Source organism: Pongo abelii, chromosome 1 (assembly GCF_028885655.2).
Source record: "Pongo abelii isolate AG06213 chromosome 1, NHGRI_mPonAbe1-v2.0_pri, whole genome shotgun sequence".
In the NCBI taxonomy this organism is placed as follows: domain Eukaryota; kingdom Metazoa; phylum Chordata; class Mammalia; order Primates; family Hominidae; genus Pongo; species Pongo abelii.
Window position 1 is genome coordinate 214,430,131 of NC_071985.2, and position 21,834 is coordinate 214,451,964.

A 21,834-nucleotide genomic window follows, 5' to 3' on the forward strand; every position below is an offset into this window, starting at 1 on the left:
TTTCATGACTCTTTGGTGGTTTTCCATAACTTACAGGCCAAAAAGTTCTGGAGGACCCAGCCACCTGCTTGACTCTAGCTTTGTCACCTATAACACCCTACACGCAGCCCTGCCAGCCTGCACATTTCCCAAGATGTGGCGTGTTGCCTTTGTTCATGCTGTCCCTTCTGGAATTCTTTCCTCTCCCTCTGCTCCCCTTTCTTCTCCTGTCTAGCGAATTCCTAGCCCATCTTCAAGACCACCCAGCATAAGCTTTGGATCCTTGGGAAAACTTCCCTAACATATACTCCCTGCCATCAAGTCTGCTCAAGAGAGCCTTGTCCTGGGTTCCCAGAGCACCCTGTGTGCTCCTTCACCTGTCTTGCCCTCTACACTCTCAGCAGAAACCAAATTTTATTCCTATTTACAACTCCAGTGCTTGATACAGAACCGATGAATAACTGGGAGTTGAATATGTGAGACACGTTGTGCCCTCAGACTCTTACAGATTCTTTTTATGGGACCACACAGCTTGCAGGATAACTGTTGTTTCCACTGTCCTCACATCTCTCATTTACCCCTGCCTTTTTGTGTTACATGAAGCCAGGAATCTTGGCTGAGTTTAGTGATCTTGCCCACCTTGGTTTATTTAACAATTTCTTGTTATCATGGGAAATTTTGGTTCTAGGGACTAGAATACATCTCATAGAAGTCAGAGATCCTTACTAACTTTTTTTTTTTTCTCCCAATTTTTTTGGCCTTTCTAGCACTCATCTTTATGTAAGCAGAGTACAATCGACCCAATGTCAAAAACCATAGAGTGAAATATTAGGACTTTTAGGAAGTGAGGTCTGCCTCCACTGTAACCTTTGCATGTAATTAAATTGCCTGCAGAAGCCTGGGCCTTCTGGGTTTATAGAATAAACTGTCAGTCAGTCTTGATTCCAGCTCTGAAAGGCACCCTTTACCACCTCCAACATGTAATATGTCTAATGAGCCAGGCTTTTTCCTAATTGTGGTCATGGAAAATTGATAGTCACAGGTTCTCATGCAAATTTTCTTCTCCTAGGGTCATGCTGCTGATGTGTTTGAGGCCTATACTCAGCTTCTAACAGAAATGGTACTGAGGCTTCCATACCAAATCAAAAAGATTGCTGACACCAATTCTCGAATCCCACCTCCTGTCTTTGACCATTCGTGGTTTTACTTTCTCTCCGAGGTAAGTGAAAGTCCCAAGCGGCATGCTTGTTGGGCTGAGGACACATCTGCATTCGCCTCTGTGGGCCCCTTTCTTCCTCATCCTTACTTGGTATTTCCCCTTGCAGAGTCCCTTTCACCTGTGTAGGTCTTGGTCTTGCCCTTCTGGAACATACTGTGTGGTAGAACTGTGGGAGATGTGTATCAAACAAGCCATACTTTACCTTCTGATTCTGTGTGTTGAACTCCCCGACACGTGCTGATAATGGGCAAGTTTAATAATTTAGGTTCTGTCAGAATAACAAAGTATACTAGTTATCTTAGAGAGATTTCAATATGGGAAATTGGGTAAATGCTGTTGGACAACAAAAAAGACAAAAAGGAAACATGAGGTAACACAGGGATAGTAACTGCCTGAAGCGCAGTTATCAGGAAGTGGGTGCCCTGCGGGGATGTGATGTGGTTGATGCTGGGAGCAGTGAGAGAAGCTGATGATTAGAACTCACTGTGGCTGCCAGGGTGCAGGGCTGTTGCTAGGACTGCAGGCAGATGGGAGGAGGCAAGCCCCTTCTTCCTCCTGCTGCCAGTGTCCCTCCCTGTTGGCAGAACCTAAGAGGGAGCCAGCTGGCAAAAAAGTAGTGCATTGGCATAATTCTGGCCTCAGCATCACTGGGCGGCGTCAGTAGGGGTGGGTTGGGAACTGAGAGACAATAGCTTAATAACCTTAGTAACCAGCACAGCAACCCTGAGATAGATTAACTCTGGGAAGAATAATCTGTTAGCAAACCTCAGATGAGGATTTTGAGTTACATAGTTGTACCAACCCAATCTTCTCTTTAGCTCTTTTACCTGAAAAAGAGATTTGGAATGGTTTTTTTCTTGATAGTTTCCCTTTGGGTGGGCTGAAGTGGAGACCAGCTTCCCTGTAGATTCCTAAGGGCACAAGGAAGAGATGCATGAATATTGGTATTTTCCTCTTTGATTTCTTTCTCTCTCTTTCTTTCACCTGGTCTCATTAAAGGATATTTAAGTTCAAGAGAGGCTGGTTTGGTCAAGAGGAAATAACTTGGTTTGTGTTTCTCCCCAGCCTTTGTTTGTTTGTTTGTTTTTAAGACCGAGTCTCTCTCTGTTGGCCCAGGTTGGAGTACAGTGGCACGATCTCGGCTCACTGCAACCTCGGCCCCCTGGGTTCAAGCAATTCTTCTGCCTCAGCCTCCCTAGTAGCTGGGATTACAGGCAGTGCTACCACGGCCAGCTAATTTTTGTATTGTTAGTAGAGATGTGGTTTCACTATGTTGGCCAGGCTGGTCTCAAATTCCTGACCTCAAGTGATCAGCCCACCTCGGCATTCCAAAGTGCTGGGATTATAGGTGTGAGCCACCGTGGCCGGCCTGTCCCCAGCTTTTAATAACAGTTTATTAAAACCCAGGGTGTGAGAGCCCACAGTTGATATAGATACAATCCCAGAGTCATTTACTCTTTGTGGTGTTTTTCTCCTCAAGTACCTAATGATCCAGCAGACTCCATTTGTGCGCCGTCAAGTCCGCAAACTTCTGCTCTTCATCTGTGGATCCAAAGAGAAGTACCGCCAGCTCCGGGATTTGCACACCCTGGACTCTCACGTGCGTGGGATCAAGAAGCTGCTAGAAGAGCAGGGGATATTCCTCAGGGCAAGTGTGGTTACAGCCAGCTCAGGCTCCGCCTTGCAATATGACACACTCATCAGCCTGGTACGAGGGCTGGGACCTGGTAGGGCAGGGAGGGGGGATGTGATAAGGCTTAGCCAAGTAGGTAATAGGGCTGGAGGTAATAACGCAGGACTTTTAACTGTGTTGACAATGGCATGGTTAGGGCTGAGATGAGGGTAAATCCATAACCCCTGTCTGGGTGCTGTACCATGTGTAGTTGGCTTCAGGATCTGGGATGTCCCCCTCAGCACTCTCGTCCCACCTGGCAGCAGTTCCTCCACTGTGAGGTGAGTGGCCTGAGCTTCTTACCAGTGCCATTTGCTTACATCCTAGTCAGGATTGATCTCTTTGTGCACCTCTGGTTTTTACCCTTGAATACTAAAGAAATGATGAAGGTTCAAGTAGAAAAATGTATTACTGCCTAAAGAGAAACTGTTTGGACTTAGAGGAGTAAACTGAGTATTTTGTATGTGAACAACCTAGAAAGAACATCTTTAATCTAGCTGGCTCATGTTCTTGCTATTGTTATATATCAAGAAAAGTAAACTGGATTGTAGTTTCTTAGATTATGGTCTACCTTTTGCTGTTGCCTTATTGAGTAGTCTGAAGGTTCCTGAAAACAGCGCCTTGCATGGGGATGGGGTAGAACAAAGGCAGGTTCGGTAAGAGCTGCAGCGGTTGCAGCAGTGTGTGGGTCATGGTCCCAGGTTGACCAGACATCCCAGCAAGCATCTGCCTTGCTCAGAAGATCATGTTCAGCTGTAGTCCAAAGTCAGGGAGATGGCTCCAGGCAGCAGGTGTGGTGCTTGTCTGGGCAGTGTGGTGGAGTTACTCCTTTCCCGTGGTTGGTTCCTATTTCAGATGGAGCACTTGAAAGCCTGTGCAGAGATTGCCGCCCAGCGAACCATCAACTGGCAGAAATTCTGCATCAAAGACGACTGTAAGCAATGCTGCTCCTTTTGATTGCTGTTATTCATTCGTTCAGGAACTATTAAGGCCTACTATATGCCAAGCACTGAACTGGATGCTGGAGATATAGCTATGAACAAGATAGACTAGACAGAACTCTGTCTAGCAAAGAAGACAAGTAAAAATCTAAAAGAGTGGTGAGGGCTGGTAGTCAAAGTTTGGGGAGCTGTGGAAGCACAAAGTAGGAGTCTCTAACCTCCAGGTAGTGGCAGTAAAGTCAAAGAGGAGTAGGTGGAGTCTAGAGAACCCCTTATTCAAAGGAGCAGGGGGCTCTGGTCGGTGTGTAGTTACAATACTTTTCAGAGATTTCCACAGAAAGTATAACTTCTTCACAATGTCCAGCAGAGAGAACATGGCAAAGAAAGCTGGTGAGAACAGGGCAGTCTCAGCTGTAGGGAGACGTTGTTTTGGTTCTCGTGAGTCTGGTTGAGGTCATCTCAGAGCTGAGCCTCTGTCTCCTCTGCTTGCAGCCGTCCTGTACTTCCTCCTCCAAGTCAGTTTCCTCGTGGATGAGGGCGTGTCCCCAGTGCTGCTGCAACTGCTCTCCTGTGCTCTGTGCGGCAGCAAAGTGCTCGCTGCACTGGCAGCCTCTTCGGGATCCTCCAGTGCTTCTTCCTCCTCAGCCCCTGTGGCTGCCAGTTCTGGACAAGCCACAACACAGTCCAAGTCTTCCACTAAAAAGAGCAAGAAAGAAGAAAAAGAAAAGGAGAAAGATGGTAAGGGTCACCCTCTTGTCATTGTGACCACAATGATGTATGTAAATCTCTCGGAGCACATGGTTTGTCCTGTTGTAAAGGGTCTTTTAATCCTGATTTACAGGGGACTTAAAGCCCAAATGTTCTCTGGTGTCTACTTTCGGTCTCATTTTCAGTTATACTGAAGTGACACCTTAAACAGCGTGACTTCTCATACCAAGTGATAGTAATAAGAAAAGTCAAAGTGCACTAAACATTTTTAGTAGACCAAATTTCTTATTCTGTGAAATAATAACACCTTCTCTATGGAGCTCCCATCAGAGTTAAGTGAAATGACACTGAGTACACTGGTAAATGCTCAGTAAATGTTAGCTCTCTTAGCTGACCCTCACCATCAGCTGCACTGCTTTCCATGGTCCTTGGAGACCTGAGATCGGTGATCAGGGTTGAGAGCCATGGTGGTGGTTCACATTCCCCCAGTTAATGATCAGACATCTCTGTGCAGGCCTATTGCAAGCTCTTGAAAGGAAGTTCCTCCTCCAGTGTCACTGTATTTGTTCAGTGCCAGCTTACATAGCACTTTATCCTGTGGTTTTTAGTGTCATTATTGTATGTCTCGTCTGGAAGGCAGTTGTGCTCACCACTGCATCACCAATGCTACACATATGTCTCATTTGGGGCTGACCTATTTGTCCCCCAGTAAACAACTAAAAATTGTTTTGCAGAATATCAGCATTCAGTAAAAACTTTTAGAAATGGACAGAATTCCCTCCCTCCCCATTTGGTAGCCCAGGCCTTAGGACCCTAGAGGACTTCTTCTTACTCTTTAGCCCTTAGTCCTGTCCTAATCTTGCAGGTGAGACCTCTGGCAGCCAGGAGGACCAGCTGTGCACAGCTCTGGTGAACCAGCTGAACAAATTTGCCGATAAGGAAACCCTGATCCAGTTCCTGCGTTGTTTCCTGTTAGAGTCCAATTCTTCCTCGGTGCGCTGGCAGGCCCACTGTCTGACGCTGCACATCTACAGGTAGGGCCAGGGCTGGGTTTGGCAGATCTGCAAGGGTGTGAGGCCAGGGTGCGTAATGCAGTTCTATTTTGTTTTCGGTTACATACGGTCACAGAGTCAGTAGTTACGCCAGCCTGAATCCTCTTGTGCTTTAGAGATTTCTTTATTGTTGTCTGCTTTTTAGCCATTAAACTGATGTCATAGGCAGGAGAGGATCTGTTTTCCACTCAGAAGGCTACGTATCGGGGTTTGTAACATGACCAAGCTTGACCCTTCAGGCTAAAAAAGCTCAGCTTCTGCTCTGGGGTACGTTGGGTCATGGGTAGAGGCAGCAAATGACTATGCTGCATCTGGTAGGATTGATTGTCAGAAGAGAAACAAAACCGTTCAAACTTAACCCATAATTGTAGGGAAATAGATACATTTACAAAAACGATACCAGAGCCTCAATGATAAACACAGGTGCCTCAGGGGTTTCTGCTGCTTGGTAACATGAGCTGTCATATATCCACAGAAATTCCAGCAAATCTCAACAGGAGCTCCTGCTAGATCTGATGTGGTCCATCTGGCCAGAACTCCCAGCCTATGGTCGTAAGGCTGCCCAGTTTGTGGACCTACTAGGGTATTTCTCCCTGAAAACTCCACAAACGGAGAAGAAGGTAACAGTTGCTTTATGGTCAGAGAGGCCAACTTGCCATATTTAACCTTTTTTCTCTTGAGTTAAGAATATTATGAACAACCCAGATACAGGGAGTCCATATAGGAAACCTCTTTTAAATATATCTAGTTTTGCATTTCTTGTTAAGCACTCATAATATGCATGTGCTTAACAAGATGTAGACAGTAGACGCTAGCAAATCTGACTTAACATAGGAAGTAGGTCAAGGTCAAGTGGGGAAAGAAGATAGAACTCATCACAGTTCCTTGGAAAAGCAAGTGCTCCTCATTTTGCTGGTAGCCCTGATTACATACCAGAAAATGTTTCTGCAATTAGCTAACCATTTTATGGCTTCTCCATAAAAATAAAAATGATCTTCCTCCATCAGGTCGGAAAAGGGTACCACCTATCACTAAAGCTCATGGAAACTTCTAAAGGAGATAGAATCCATTTAAATGATTGAAATTAGGCCCAGCTTTGTATGATTCTGACTGAGAAGTCTGGTAGGTCTAGGGCAGTATTCAGCTAGAATGCAGAAGACAAAAGTCTTTTCCAATAAGACTTCCCCTTGGGCTTTAACTTGTTTCTTTACTGAATTCTGTTTCAGTTGAAGGAGTATTCACAGAAAGCTGTGGAGATTCTGCGGACTCAAAACCATATTCTTACCAACCACCCCAACTCGAACATTTATAAGTGAGCTTTGTTTTGCTTTCTACATGTGGGAAGCTCAGTCAGCATTCTGAGGAGTTATTTGCATGGTGATAGGCTCTTACATAGGAATTGACAAGAGCCTGAGAGAAGAGTGAATCCGACTAGTTGAGATTCCAGTCCCCTCCATGTAGGCCAGGGTCTTGCACATAGAAGGTACTCAGAATGTCATTGCTGAGTTCAGGGTTTGGTGAGTAGTAATGTAGAAAGGTCTGTATTGCCTGGGCAACATAGTGAGACTTCATCTCTTAAAAAAAAATTTAAAAAAGTTAGCCAAGCATGGTGGCGTGTACCTGTGGTCCCAGCTGCTGGGGAGGCTGAGGCAGGAGGATGGCTTGGGCCCAGAAGTTCGAGGATGCGATGAACTGTGATCCACGCCACTGCACTCCAGCCTGGGTGACAGAGTAAGACCCTGTCTCAAAAAAAAAAAAAAAAAAAAAAAAAGGTCTTAGGTTCAAGGGTTTAAGTTAAATAAGATAAAACAAATTTAAAGAAAATGTCTTCCTTTTTTTAAAAAAACTTTTAAAAGAGGATATTGGTTAAATTGACAGTTTATTATTTCTCTAGTTTAGTAGTGACTGTTCTTTAAAAAAAATTAAAAAAACTTTATTGAGATAATTTATGTATTAACCTATTTTAAATGTACAGTTCAATGATTTTTTGTAAATTTAATTGTGACTCTTGAGTCAAATTTTACTACTTTTTAGAATTCCTCTGAAGGATAGATCAAAGATTAGGAAACTTGTAAGGTCAGTTAGTTGAAATTTCTTTCCTGTGGCTTCGTAATCCTATTGGGATTTCTCCTGTGTCCTTGAGTTCTCACTAGGGTGGGGCTCACTTTGGGGGACATTGAGCCATGGCTTTGTCATGATTTTTTTGTGAAACTCAGTGCTTCCTCAGATGAAAATGTGTTCATGCTAAGACTGGTTTCTTCCTTAGCACTTTGTCTGGCTTAGTGGAGTTTGATGGCTATTACCTGGAGAGTGATCCCTGCCTGGTGTGTAATAACCCAGAAGTACCGTTCTGTGTAAGTGACATCTGTACATGGACAGTCCTGAGGCCAATAGGTCCAGTGGGATTCTTGTTTCCAGAGATCGATCATTATCACATAGATGTTCCTCTCCTAATGGTTGGTCACCGATAGTAGGAATTTTTATCTGCCACATTTATTACCTTAAATAGAAACTTGGCTGGGTGCAGTGGCTCAAGCCTATAATCCCAGTACTTTGGGAGGCTAAGATGGGAGGATCCCCTGAGCCCAGGAGTTTTAGACCAGCCTGGGCAAGATGGTGAGACCTCATCTCTACAAAATATTTTTTAAAAAATTAAATAGAAACTTCATCTTGTGGATGAAGAGTGGGTTACATTGATGAATTTTTAAAAAGGCAGTATGAGTCTTGAACTAATACCTTGTTTTGTGAACTCTTGTATTTAGTATATCAAGCTGTCTTCCATTAAAGTGGACACCCGGTACACCACCACCCAGCAGGTTGTGAAGCTCATTGGCAGTCACACCATCAGCAAAGTGACAGTGAAAATCGGGGATCTGAAACGGACCAAGATGGTGCGGACCATCAACCTTTATTATAACAACCGAACCGTGCAGGCCATCGTGGAGTTGAAAAACAAGTACGGGCTTTTTAGGCCTCGGGAGGGGCAGCAGGTTGTGAGGCTGAAGCTCAGTTGCTGCCTTCGGTTCCTGGAATGGAGTAAGGCAGCACATCCCTAGAGGCCTAATACATCCTCTTGGCCCCTCCATTCATGACCGAAGGACAAAAGTGAAACAACAGTTCTAAGGATGTTGACAAAGATTATTTCTAAATTTGTCCAGTGGAGCCATAGGGGTCTGTGGAAGTTCCTCAACAGCCTGCCTAGGGAGGGGAAGCTGAGTGAGGGGACCTCCAGGCTTCTCATGCCCATTTTAACTATTATACAAAGGTCTAGACTTAGATAAAACCTTCTGTATTGGGAAGTAATTGTCATTTCTTGGATTAAGACAGCTATGCTCTTGCTCACAGGGCAGGAAGTTATTTCTCAAGAAGCTTCTTTAGTACACACACACTTCAATTTCCGCATGGTGCCTTTTCTCTGTATCTGCTGATACTGGATCTTCCTAACCCGTGTATCCCAGTGACTGAATCAGGGCATGTCATATTTAGGCCAAGAGAGGCACTCACATGGGTTATAGTGTTGACTTTCACAGAGACAGATCGCCTTTTGTTGAACTCTCAGGCATTGCTACTGAAGGGAGAACACAGGTCGACACTACTTGAATAGTAAGACTTACAGAGCTGTTCTGCACACAGGATGGAAGTATTGCTGTTATTCCAAGAGGCAGAATAAGGCTCATGTACCACAGCAACATGTGGCCATGAAGGCTGCCTAGGGAGGTTTTCTCTTCTTGCCTTGAAAAGCCTAGTTTCACCTTGGTGACCTGTAAGTAGATGCTGCACATTAGGGTGGCCCATTCCCCTCCAGAGGAGGTGGGTTTGATTTTCATTGTGTGGAGTCAGCAGAGCTACTGGTAGACTATTTGGGTTCAGATCCCAGCTCTGCTACATAGCTCTGTGACCTTAGAGAAGCTGCTTAACCTCGGTTTCTGTAACTATAAAATGGAGGTAGGACCCCACTTCCAGGGTTTGATTTTAAGGATTAAATGAGTTAGTATGTGTCAGGTGCTGAGAACAGAGCCTAGCACATAGTAAGTACTCAGTAAATATTAGCTCTCACTGTGTTATATAATCACCCCAAAATTATTACATACCTTCCTCTTTATGGCTTGACTTAGCACTTGGTTCAGACTCTGATTTTCTTCCTCTGCCTCTCTAAAACAGCCTAGCTTTATCTTTCCAAGGTTGCTGTCAGGATGGGAACTTGGCATGCATCATCATTGCACCTCTTACAGGCTTCAGTGTGGCATGCTTTTGGAGTCATGGTTTCCCTTGTTATATACTTCTGTTGTTTTCCTGGAATTTCAAAAGGTATCATGTATAACAGCTTAAAGCACTTGTATGTTCTTTCCTGTTTTTATAGAGAAAAGATAGTGGAAAACTTTTAAAACTGGCTTCCTGTTATATGCCAGATTTCTTTTCTTTAGAGTAACCACTTAATTGCCTTAGAAAAATACATGGGACAGTCTTCCTCTTTGTCTCATCAGACTGTTATCACTGAGGGTTAGATGAGAAAATCTCAAGGCTGTCTGTCTTTCCTAGGCCAGCTCGCTGGCACAAAGCCAAGAAGGTTCAGCTGACCCCTGGGCAGACAGAGGTGAAGATTGACCTGCCGTTGCCCATTGTGGCCTCCAATCTGATGATTGAGTTTGCAGACTTCTATGAAAACTACCAGGCCTCCACAGAGACCCTGCAGTGCCCTCGCTGTAGTGCCTCGGTCCCTGCCAACCCAGGAGTCTGTGGCAACTGTGGAGAGAATGTGTACCAGTGTCACAAATGCAGGTAAGTCATTGGTCATCCCCTAGACCAGGGCTGTGCACATTCCTTGTTATTTTTCTGTAGTAGTGTCAGTGTGAGCAATTGCAGTGTCTGATTCCCTCAGAACATTTAGAGAATTATGGGTTTGTAGAGTGGGTTCAAGGGTAGAAAGGGAGGAGGAAGAAGAGAGAGTGAGTGTGTGTGTGTCTGTGCATGTGCACACGAGTGTGCCTGTCCTGTGGCAGGGGTGGAGGGTAAGAGCGGAGGGAGGTCCAGAAGTTTAGCTCTGGGTCTTGCTTTCTTGTTACCTGGCTGCTTAAGTCATTCATTTATTATTGTCCCTTCAGTAGCCCCTGCAGTAGTTACCAGAGTATATAAATGTGGCACAATCCATCTCCTCAGAGTGACCCCCACCCCACCCACCCTTGTCACCTCACTGACCCAAACGCTTTGGTTACTCAGATCCATCAACTACGATGAAAAGGATCCCTTCCTCTGCAATGCCTGTGGCTTCTGTAAATATGCCCGCTTCGACTTCATGCTCTATGCCAAGCCTTGCTGTGCAGTGGATCCCATTGAGAATGAAGAAGACCGGAAGAAGGTGAGGCCAGATCTGGCCTAGACTCAGGGCTGGGCCTTGATCTGGACTTTGGGCAGACCTGGTGCAGCGCAGTGCACTTTACTTTCTAGCCCAAGCCTTCTTCGACTCAACACCAGTTTCAGGGCCCAGCTTTTGGGTGGGAGCAAAGAATGGCTAAGGTATATTGTATTGAAAGACATGGTTTGAATAGGATTTTAGAAAAGTGTTGATTGGTAATGAAACTAGAGTATCTCCAGGTACAGATAACTTTGGATTTGGATGCTTTGCCCTGCATTTCTTCCACAGACTGCTTCATATTGAGGCTGCTGGCCCTCCCTCAGTATTAGCTTGTCCAGTGCTAGTTCCCAGCCTGCATAATATGGGCGGGGGTGGGGGGAGGTTCTAGATATTAAAGAACAGTGAAAAAGGGGCACCTATAGGGTTAACAGAAGAACATTTAGCTTTGGAGTCAGAAGGACAGAAATTCTAATTCCAGCCATACTTTTAATACTTGTGTAACCTAGTATAAGTTACTTCTCTCAGCATTGTATTATTATATATCACAGAAGTGTATTGTATTTTTATTAGAAATAATATACCCACCTCATAGGAAGGATTATTGTGAAGAACAGAGATAATGTATGAAACACAGTGCCTGACCTGTAGGAAATATTCTGGTAAATGGTTAGCAGTGAGGATTACTCAGGGAAAGTCATCAGCTAAAAAGCCTTCACTCAGTCCCTGTCTTTCCCTGTCTAGGCTGTATCCAACATCAATACACTTTTGGACAAAGCTGATCGAGTGTATCATCAGCTGATGGGACACCGGCCACAGCTGGAGAACCTGCTCTGCAAAGTGAATGAGGCAGCTCCAGAAAAGCCACAGGTAATCCCACGCTGCAAAGGGCATTTGGAGAAGGCCTTGGGTCATGATCAGAAGACTGCCTCCTAGGTGAGATCACCTTAGGTGGGAAGCCTGACAGCTTACCTCTTGGGATTGCAGGATGACTCAGGAACAGCAGGGGGCATCAGCTCCACTTCCGCCAGTGTGAATCGTTATATCCTGCAGTTGGCTCAGGAGTATTGTGGAGACTGCAAGAACTCTTTTGATGAACTCTCCAAAATCATCCAGGTAGAGAGCGGGGAGCAGCTTTTGGGTGTGTTTTGTCCAAGTGTTACTGGCGTTGTTTTCACAGCAGTCCCGCTGCTCTCTCATCCAGCAGTCCAGGTCTTGGTGTTGTCCCTGCCCAATCCAGCTGAAAAGGCAGGCAGGTGGCTGCACCAAACGGCATCTCCCCCACCGTGATTTATGGCACTGGTTAGAATGCTGAGTTCATGCTAGATAACTGAACATACTGGTGATGGGAAGGTAGCACAGATAAGGTTTTTTTTTTAGCCATTAACAACCCATCTCTTAGTAGAGGGGTTACTGGTCTTAAAAAATTTTGGTGCCAAGATACTGTTCCCTCTTCTTCTGATACGCCGTGTTTGCAGGCTGTAGGGTAAGGGCATACCAACTGCAATCAACCAAGGGTGGGCCATGTGTCAGTTGCAATGTCATAGACATAATCTCCATGAGATGGGAGGCTGGCCATAGACAGAGGTACCTCATATAAGGAGAGCATCCAGTTTACCTCCCCCCTCAACCCCAAATTGCTGGAGTGCCATCTTTGCTACACATGTATTAGCTTTTGACCTTTGTCTTTGTTACATGGGAGTTAAGAAGCATAAGCCTGCCATCTGAGTCTGAGTTCTGAGTCTGCCACTTATCTTGGTCAAGCCAGTTCCTCCAAGCTTCAGTTTCTTTCTCTGTAAAATGGAGATAAAGCATCTAACCAGTTGGGTTATTGAGAAGATTAAATTATATAATGCATATAAAGTTTTTTCTAAAGCAAAACTAATTTTCCAATTAACATCCTCTTCTTATTTTAATTGCTAATTCCCATTATTGTTGCCTTTTCCTTCTTAGAAAGTCTTTGCTTCACGCAAAGAGTTGTTGGAATATGACCTACAGCAGAGGGAAGCAGCCACTAAATCATCCCGGACCTCTGTGCAGCCCACATTCACTGCCAGCCAGTACCGTGCCTTATCCGTCCTGGGCTGTGGCCACACATCCTCCACCAAGTGCTATGGCTGTGCCTCGGCTGTCACAGAACATTGTATCACACTACTTCGGGCCCTGGCCACCAACCCAGCCTTGAGGCACATCCTTGTCTCCCAGGGCCTTATCCGGGAGCTCTTTGATTATAATCTTCGCCGAGGGGCTGCGGCCATGCGGGAGGAGGTCCGCCAGCTCATGTGCCTCCTAACTCGGTCAGTACCTACACCATGGTTATGGGCCTAGTGATTCCTACTGACACTGGCAGCCATGCCAGGCGCGTTAGAGAGTACACAGAATAGTGCTTCTGACCACCCAGCAAGTTAGGTAGCTTATAACAAAGGAAAGATGGAAAGAGACACAGGGTGTAGGTGAGCGAGCTTGGGGAGCATTGAAACCCAGGTTTCCTTGTAAATGGCATGATTGGCTTGTGCTTTTTTGGTTCCAGTATAGTGTCTTGAGGAAACTGTCTCTGAGTCCTTGTGAGGGAAGGAAAGGGAGACACTTGAATTCAAGAAAGACTCACATGAAGGAAGATAGTGGAGCCGAGCAGTGGGGCCTGGAGATTAAGAGCTTGGACTCTGGATTGGAAAGACTCAGTTTCAGTATCTGATACCTTGTACTATACGCCTTGGACAGATTCCTTAATTTCTCTGAGTCTGTGTTTTCCTCATCTGAAAAATACTGACAGTAGGCTGGGCGCAGTGGCTCTTGCCCGTAATCCCAGCACTTTGGCAGCTGAGGCTGGCGGATCACTTGAGGTCAGGAGTTCAAGACCAGCCTGGCCAACATGGTAAAACCTCGTCTCCGTTAAAAATACAAAAATAGGGCCAGGTGCTGTGGCTCACGCCTGCAATCCCAGCACTTTGGCAGGCCAAGGCGGGTGGATCACCTGAGGTCGGAGTTCAAGACCAGCCTGACCAACATGGAGAAATCCCATCTGTACTAAAAATATAAAATTAGCCAGGTGTAGTGGTGCATGCCTGTAATCTCAGCTACTTGGGGGGCTGAGACAGGAGAATCGCTTGAACCTGGGAGGCGGAGATTGCGGTGAGTCGAGATCGTGCCATTGTACTCCAGCCTGGGCAACAAGCGAAACTCCATCTCAAAAAAAAAATAAAATAAAATAAAGGAAAGAAAAATACAAAAATAGGGCTGAATGTGGTGGCTCACACCTGTAATCCCAGCACTTTGGGAGGTCAAGGCAGGCAGATCACGAGGTCAGGAGTTGATCATGAGGTCATGGCAATGTCTCAGCAGTGGGCTGCATGCCTAGGAAGTAGCAAGTGGGGAGCTGAGAGCAGGTACGTGCCAGGAATGCTAGGGCATCACAAGGAACCCGTGTAGCTGGAGACAGGGATGCAGTAGGGAAGACTCAGGAGGAGGCTCAGGTCGGAGGGTGCGAGGGCCAGATCCCATAGGGTCTTGTGGGCCTGTGTAAGGACTTTGGGGCTTATTCAGTATGTTGGGAAGCAAGAGTGAGTGATACGGTTTGTTTTTTTAAATTAATAATGGGAACATTGTTACAAAGAGACGTAAACTGGAATGTGAGGGCCTTGTGGAAAATGACATGCAGGCGGATGGAGAAGACAGGGAAAGAGTTGTGACCAAGACTGAGAGTGGACCTCTAGGTTTTGGAGACTGTGTCACACCAGACAGCAGGGGCTCTGTCGCCTGGGACATGGGCCCCATAAGGTGGTGCTGCTCTTCCCTCAGTTAGCTTCTGTTCATAGGTAAGGCGGCTGTGATGGATCCTTTATTATTACCGACCATGGTTTTGTGAAGCTAAAGCTGTAGTCTTGCCCCAGGAAGGAAGTAGAAAATTTGGGGCCGGGTAGCCTTAGACATTGATTTCATTTTCTCTGGGCCCCTTCAGGTGGAAAGGAGTGTCACACCTGATTGTGAATTACAGGACTCCATTTCTATTTGCTTCCGCAGAGACAACCCAGAAGCCACTCAGCAGATGAATGACCTGATTATTGGCAAGGTCTCCACAGCCCTGAAGGGCCACTGGGCCAACCCCGATCTGGTGAGCCGGCCTAGCAGACCCAGCTGTCCTCTCTGACTTCCCCTCACATGCCTTGTGTTCCTCAGCTTCCCCTCCCAGGTCCTGCGGTGACTGAGGAGGGAAGGAGCAGAACATTATCCCAGAATGGTTTTCCCAGGGAAGAGCCTGGAGCACAAGGGTCTCCGTCTGTCCTTTGTCTTTGTTGGAGCCACCTAGGACTGGAAATTGTATTAATAGTTAAGAGTCGCTGGACCGGAGCTGACCCTCTTGACTCATGTCTCTTCCCATTACCTTCTAGGCAAGTAGCCTGCAGTATGAAATGCTGCTGCTGACGGATTCTATCTCCAAGGAGGACAGCTGCTGGGAGCTCCGGTTACGCTGTGGTGAGTTAGGGGATTTTCAGAGAAAGGAAAGGAGGAAAGGAGGCTCCAAGGAGCAGTCCTGGCTGGAGTGGGAGGGGAGGAGGGAAACTGATGCTTGGGCGGCCTCTGCAGAGCAGATGTGTAGTGTTCCTGATTGTGACTCTGCCTTTCCTGACCATCCCTAGCTCTCAGCCTTTTCCTCATGGCTGTGAACATTAAGACTCCTGTGGTGGTTGAGAACATTACCCTCATGTGCCTGAGGATCTTGCAGAAGCTGATAAAACCACCTGCTCCCACTAGCAAGAAGAACAAGGTACTGGGCCAAGCAGGGGTCTAACAAGGAAGGGCAGGGCGGCCGCCCTCCTCATTCCCTGGCAGTGTGCCCTGCCTTCTCATGGTCTCCGCTTTGCCTTGAGCCCACCTCCCCTGAGTGGCTCCAGTGCAGCCTTTGCCTTAGTTCAGCAGACATGGGTTGGGATTTTTGAGAAGGATGGTTCAAGTCAAATAAACATGAAACTGCAAAGCAGAGAGCAAAGTGGCTAGCTGTGAAGGATGAACTCTCTCCAGTCATGTTAGATAACTTGCAGCCCCCAGAAAGCATTGTGTCCTTCCTACCCCTGTACCTTTGCACATGCAGGGCTGTGCAGTGATAGAAATCCCAGGCTCTGAAGCAGACTTCCTGAGTTCAAATCCCAGCGCTTCCATTTATTAGCATCGTGACGTTGGGCAAGTCGTTCCTTAGTTTCCCCATCTATAAAATGGGAATATAGTCTCCACCTTGAAGTGTTGTGAAAAATAAATGACATAATGCAGACTAAGTGATCAAAACAGTGTCTGCCTAAGTTAATCCTTAACAAATGTTAGCTGTGGCTATCTCCTGCTTTCTTTGCCTAGAATGTTTTCCTTCACTTTGTTAGCTGCTCCTTAGAGGGTCAGTTCTCTACTAGGCTAGCTGTAAGCTCCTTGAATCCAGGGACTGGACCATCTTAGTAATACTTTTTATGTCTAGTATGTAGGATGGTATAACATCTATAATAGCTGCTTAGTAAATTATTGTTAAGTGAATAAATGAAACCAAGTTTTTATCCTAAAATAACTGTAGCTGAGCCACAGATTGACTTGCTTGTATCAGCTTTTGAATTGGGAGGCCATAGTTCTTTCTTTGGGCCATGCCTAAGGCTCTGCCACCAGCTTTCCCTGGATTGGGCCTTGGGTCCTTCTGTCTGATGGGCCATCCCTTATGGGCAACAGAGTCCTCATGGCAGGAAGATTGCTTTTTGAGTGCTAAGCACTAGGGTTATGATGTGGGGAAGCTGGACACTGAAGCTGCCTTCAGAAAAGGCAGCACGAGGCACTCTGCTTCCTTCCCTTTGATGGAGGGATTATTTCCCCCAAGATTCCCAGCAAGTAAAATCGGCCCTTGGTTGAGAAGAGGACACCTATCCCTACATGACCATCATTGTTTCCACAGTGTGAGGCAAAGGGAGATTTTTCACAGAATTACTTACCCTGTAAGGACTGAGGCCTGGTGTGGATGTTCACATTTTGTTCCTTGTAACTTAGCGAGAGCAGCAGTTCCTAAAATCTGGCTCACAGACTCCGGGGTGTTCTTAAGACTTTCAAAGATCTGTGAGGACAAAGTTATTTTCATAATTGTCCTAAGACACTATTTGCCCCTGTAATTCTTGTGATGTTTGTGCTGACGGTACAAAACCTTTGCTGCTGGGGAGACGGCCAGTGCCTTAGGTTGACAAGGCGGTGGCCCCGTGCAGTTCTTCACTGCCACCCGGTTTCATCAAGAATATCCTTGATGAAGCAGTACAAATTAATTTTATTAAATCTCCACTTTTGGGTACTAATCTATTTAATGCTCAGTGTGACAAAATGAGTACACAGAAAGCGCCTGTGCTACACCCCAAGTACAGCAGTTGTGCTGAGAAAAGGCACTTGTGTGAGATGCAAGCCAAACCAGCTGCCTTTCCATGGATCTCCGCTTGTGCTTGAAGAAAATGGTTGATGGGCAAATTGTGGTTGTTCAGGCTTAGGTATTTGGCAGATATTTTCCTCAAAATGAATGAAGTGAGCTGTAAGAAGAACTGACATAACTGTGTAAACCAGTGTTTTCTAAATGACCAATGCATGTTATAGTATCCTGCCAGGTAAAAGATGAAGGTTAGTATAATGAAGTGTGAAGAGTTTATTGATGTGCTTTCAGAGTCCATACTACAGCTAATCTTTCAGACCCTATAATTTGTTGAGTTTTGGTATAGTCTCAACGAAAAAAATCCACAACTAGTTGAAAAAGGTATTAAAATATTCTTTCCTTTTCCAACTGTATATCTGTATGAGGCGAAATGTTTTTCATATACTTCAACCCAAACAACCTGTCATGACACTTTGACCATAGAAGCAGATATGAGAATCCAGATGTCTTACAAAGCAGTCATTAAATAATTAACAAAAATATAAAACAGTGCCACGTCTTTCTGTAGGTTATTTTTGTTTTGGAAAATATAAAATTTAGGTTGACAAATAATAGATTTACTTTTCTTTTTAAATGAATTAACAAATATCTTAAGAATTTCTCAGTTTTTTATTTTTTATTTTTTTTTTTGAGACAGGGTCCCACTCTGTCACCCAGGCTGGAGTGCAGTGGCATGATCTCGGCTCACTGCAAACCCTGCCTTCTGGGTGCAAGCAATCCTCCTGCCTCAGCCCCCTGAGTAGCTTGGGACTACAGGCATATACTACCGTGCCCAGCTAATTTTTTTGTATTTTGTATCTAAATGGAGTTTCACCATATTAGCCAGGCTGGTCTCGAACTCCTGGACTAAAGCATCATCTGTCTGCCTTGGACTCCCAAAGTGCTGGGATTGTAGGCATGAGGCGCCGCGCCCAGCCAGTTTTAGTTTTTAACATGAGAAATGTCAATAGATACAACCATGTAAAGCAAAGCTCTCTGGAGTCCTTAATAATTTTCGAAGATTATAACAGGGTTCTGATGCCAAACAGCTTGAGATGCGCTGGACTGGAGTGTCGTCTGTGGCTATCTCTCTGCAGGCTGCTTCTGGTTAGTGACAATTTGCATTCTGGAGGCTACTTGTGACTCTTGGAAGGTTTATGCTTAGGAAACTGCAAATCAGCCATGGGATAGGAATTAGTGTATGTGCTGTAGGATTGTCTGTAGGAAGCCAGCCACAGCTTCTGCTGCACAATAAAAATCAGTGACCTTAAGCTCAATGTGGAGATACTGCTGCTAAATTGGATCAAAATGGTTTAACAGGAACACATATTTGGGCATAAAAGATGATACACATGTTGATCCTCCTGATCTTCTTGCCTTTGCACATCACCCCCTGGGGCACCAGTGCCATGCTGTTGGGGCTATGGCTCAGGTGTGCCCTTGAGTGCCCTCACCTTGCTCCACCTGCCTCCTCCAGGATGTCCCCGTCGAGGCCCTCACCACGGTGAAGCCATACTGCAATGAGATCCATGCCCAGGCTCAACTGTGGCTCAAGAGAGACCCCAAGGCATCCTATGATGCCTGGAAGAAGTGTCTTCCTATCAGAGGTTTGTCTTTCTCTTCAAGACGCCGGGAAGTCCTGCCTGTGCTCTGACAGCCCTGCCTTCTGTCACTCTCGTTTACTTACCTACCCCTGCAACCCTTGGCCTTGCAGGGATGGATGGCAATGGGAAAGCCCCCAGCAAATCAGAGCTCCGCCATCTCTATTTGACTGAGAAGTATGTGTGGAGGTGGAAACAGTTCCTGAGTCGTCGGGGGAAGAGGACCTCCCCCTTGGATCTCAAACTGGGGCATAACAACTGGCTGCGACAAGTGAGTGGCCACTTCTGGACTCTTCACCCCTTGTGCCCCTGACCCCAGACTCTGAGCAATATGTTTCTGCCCCTCGCCATGTGTCTGCGCTGCCGTCTCTTTCTCTTTGTTCATCTTGCTTCCTTTCAAACAGGGAGTGAGTACAGGTTCTTGGTTGTAGCTGTTGGGCCAGCATGGTGGACTCGCTGAAACAGAACTTCCTCTGCTTATCTTAACACACTCCTTGTGCTTTCTGCTTTCCTCCCTGACCATAGTCTCTTTTCTCCTTCCATTTTTCATATCTTCTGCTGTCCTTCCCCTCCCTCCTCTTTCTAGCTAAAGTAATTCTGTGTTAGGTAATCCATTTGTCCGGTGATATATAAAATAAGAAATACTTGGTTTACATTAAATGAAAGTATTCAGCATATAAGTGTCCCCAAAAAAGAATGATCAGCATCTTTGCTAAGGAAGATCCCTTTCTCCTACCTCACTTATTGTAGGTATGTTCTTCACATCTCCTGATGGAGAAGTCTCCAGGCAGAAGCAGGGCTCTTTCACAGCCCCTTTCCCCATCTAAAGCAGTTGAGTCTTGTGTTAGCTGGTGATTTTTACCTCTTAACATTTTCCTAGAGAGGTGCCCAGAAGACCTCTCCTAGATGGGTGGCAGTTGACTGCCCTGCTGGGGGCTTAGTGAGGCAGGGCATCCTCTGAGCCTACAGCCCCTTCTCTCCCCTGTCCTGCAGGTGCTTTTCACTCCAGCAACACAGGCCGCACGGCAGGCAGCCTGTACCATTGTGGAAGCTCTAGCCACCATTCCCAGCCGCAAGCAGCAGGTCCTGGACCTGCTTACCAGGTACCATTTGGGAGTGGGATGGGGAGCGTGGTTAGACTTCCTCTAGAGCCTTTTCATCTTCCCCGGGGGAATCCATGGATCAGGGTAATGAAAGGCATACCTCATTCCCTGTAGAAGACCCCAGAAACAACAAAGTGTTAAAAAGCTGACTTTTAGTGATAGTAGTGGTGGTGGTGGTAGTGAGGCTGTTAGCAGCAGCAGCTAATATTTGAGATCTTATGCAGCTAATATTGATCAAGATTGAGTGCATAAATGCTTGGCATGCATTATCTTATTTAATTCTCTCATAGCATCAGTGCCAAAATATGAATGCTTAGATTCTGTGGCATTCACTCCCTGCGGTGTGCTCTGAATGCTTCCTAGGTATGGGAAATTCCCATGTGGGAATTGGAGCTGTCTTGGATGCTGTTCCTCCACCCTCTAGGTAGCAGGAGAGACAGACAGCAGAAGATAGGAAAGATTGGGAGGAGAAAGGGGAGCCTTGGAGCTGTTCAAAATGCTAGAGTTCTTGACTAGTGTGCCCTCTCCCTCTTGGTGGCAGTTACCTGGATGAGCTGAGCATAGCTGGGGAGTGTGCAGCTGAGTACCTGGCTCTCTACCAGAAGCTCATCACTTCCGCGCACTGGAAAGTCTACTTGGCAGCTCGGGGAGTCCTACCCTATGTGGGCAACCTCATCACCAAGGTATACTACCCTATTGCCCAAGAGAGACCCTTCCCTAATTCCCACTTCATTGTACCTTGATGTAAACTCTACCATGGTGTTTTGTTTGTTTGTTTTTGCTGAGAAGAAATATTTGTTGAAGGTGTTTGGAAATAATTTTTATGACTTTATTGTATTTATTATATGGTTATAGCAAACTCTTGGGAGCATTTGGACTGTTTACAGTTTTTAAGCAATCCCTTACCAGCGCTGCGACTGTTCTTGGTCTCCTGGAAAGGAGTTCTGTAAGAGTTCGATTAAGAAGATGTAACTACTGAGTGTCTGGTGCTGCAAGCTCCTGGGACAGTGGTGGAGTTAACTGGTATCCTTGGCAGTGCTATCACACTGACTGCACTTGTCATCCTGTTTAGGAAATAGCTCGTCTGCTGGCCCTGGAGGAGGCTACCCTGAGTACTGATCTGCAGCAGGGTTATGCCCTTAAAAGTCTCACAGGTAAAGAGAGCCACCTGGACCTTCCTTTAGGGCATCCTGAGTCTGTTTAGGGACAACCCTTAGTTCCTTGGGTGCTAGGGTTGACTCTCTTCTCTCTGGTACTGACCTTAGTGCAGATTTAAGCTCTGCATTTTTTTTCTGTATTGATACGTTTATGATTTTGAGACCCTGTTTGCTATTGACTGTTTCCACTTGTTGAGCACCTGCTCTGTGCCATGCACAAAGATAGATTTTCCCTGCTTTTTGAGTTGCTCATAATCTTTTGAGACACAGACTTTCGTTATGTTTTCATCCAGAGCTCTCACAGCAACATTTTCCTGTCTCCACAGGCCTTCTCTCCTCCTTTGTTGAGGTGGAGTCCATCAAAAGACATTTTAAAAGTCGCTTGGTGGGTACTGTGCTGAATGGATACCTGTGCTTGCGGAAGCTGGTGGTGCAGAGGACCAAGCTGATTGATGAGACACAGGACATGCTGCTGGAGATGCTGGAGGACATGACCACAGGTAGCACTGCCTAGTGGCCTGGAGCCTAAGGCACTGTCCCTTCTGGGGCTGGCGAGGTGCATTTGACCAATTTCCCCCAGTTCTACAGAGCCAGAAGAGGGGTGGCAAACATTTCCCTGCATTCAAAGAGAGACTCA

General features: G+C 46.0%; 1 protein-coding gene across 16 annotated transcripts in view; it reads left to right on the plus strand.

The window, feature by feature from the left end:
• The window catches only part of UBR4 (ubiquitin protein ligase E3 component n-recognin 4), a 136,211-nt gene that overhangs the window by 84,415 nt on the left and 29,962 nt on the right, over window positions 1-21,834 (plus strand). For all 16 annotated transcript variants that reach the window (XM_024251135.3, XM_054540687.2, XM_054540698.2 and 13 more), the window contains 23 exons: window positions 1,049-1,198; window positions 2,679-2,906; window positions 3,726-3,804; window positions 4,304-4,549; window positions 5,385-5,553; window positions 6,047-6,191; window positions 6,798-6,883; window positions 7,838-7,925; window positions 8,334-8,527; window positions 10,111-10,350; window positions 10,789-10,927; window positions 11,666-11,791; window positions 11,909-12,037; window positions 12,875-13,218; window positions 14,942-15,032; window positions 15,310-15,394; window positions 15,559-15,686; window positions 18,814-18,943; window positions 19,051-19,208; window positions 19,931-20,040; window positions 20,582-20,723; window positions 21,113-21,194; window positions 21,524-21,697. In XM_024251135.3, coding sequence (XP_024106903.1) covers window positions 1,049-1,198; window positions 2,679-2,906; window positions 3,726-3,804; window positions 4,304-4,549; window positions 5,385-5,553; window positions 6,047-6,191; window positions 6,798-6,883; window positions 7,838-7,925; window positions 8,334-8,527; window positions 10,111-10,350; window positions 10,789-10,927; window positions 11,666-11,791; window positions 11,909-12,037; window positions 12,875-13,218; window positions 14,942-15,032; window positions 15,310-15,394; window positions 15,559-15,686; window positions 18,814-18,943; window positions 19,051-19,208; window positions 19,931-20,040; window positions 20,582-20,723; window positions 21,113-21,194; window positions 21,524-21,697 — 3,463 coding nt within the window. The remainder of the gene's footprint in view (window positions 1-1,048; window positions 1,199-2,678; window positions 2,907-3,725; window positions 3,805-4,303; window positions 4,550-5,384; window positions 5,554-6,046; window positions 6,192-6,797; window positions 6,884-7,837; window positions 7,926-8,333; window positions 8,528-10,110; window positions 10,351-10,788; window positions 10,928-11,665; window positions 11,792-11,908; window positions 12,038-12,874; window positions 13,219-14,941; window positions 15,033-15,309; window positions 15,395-15,558; window positions 15,687-18,813; window positions 18,944-19,050; window positions 19,209-19,930; window positions 20,041-20,581; window positions 20,724-21,112; window positions 21,195-21,523; window positions 21,698-21,834) is intronic.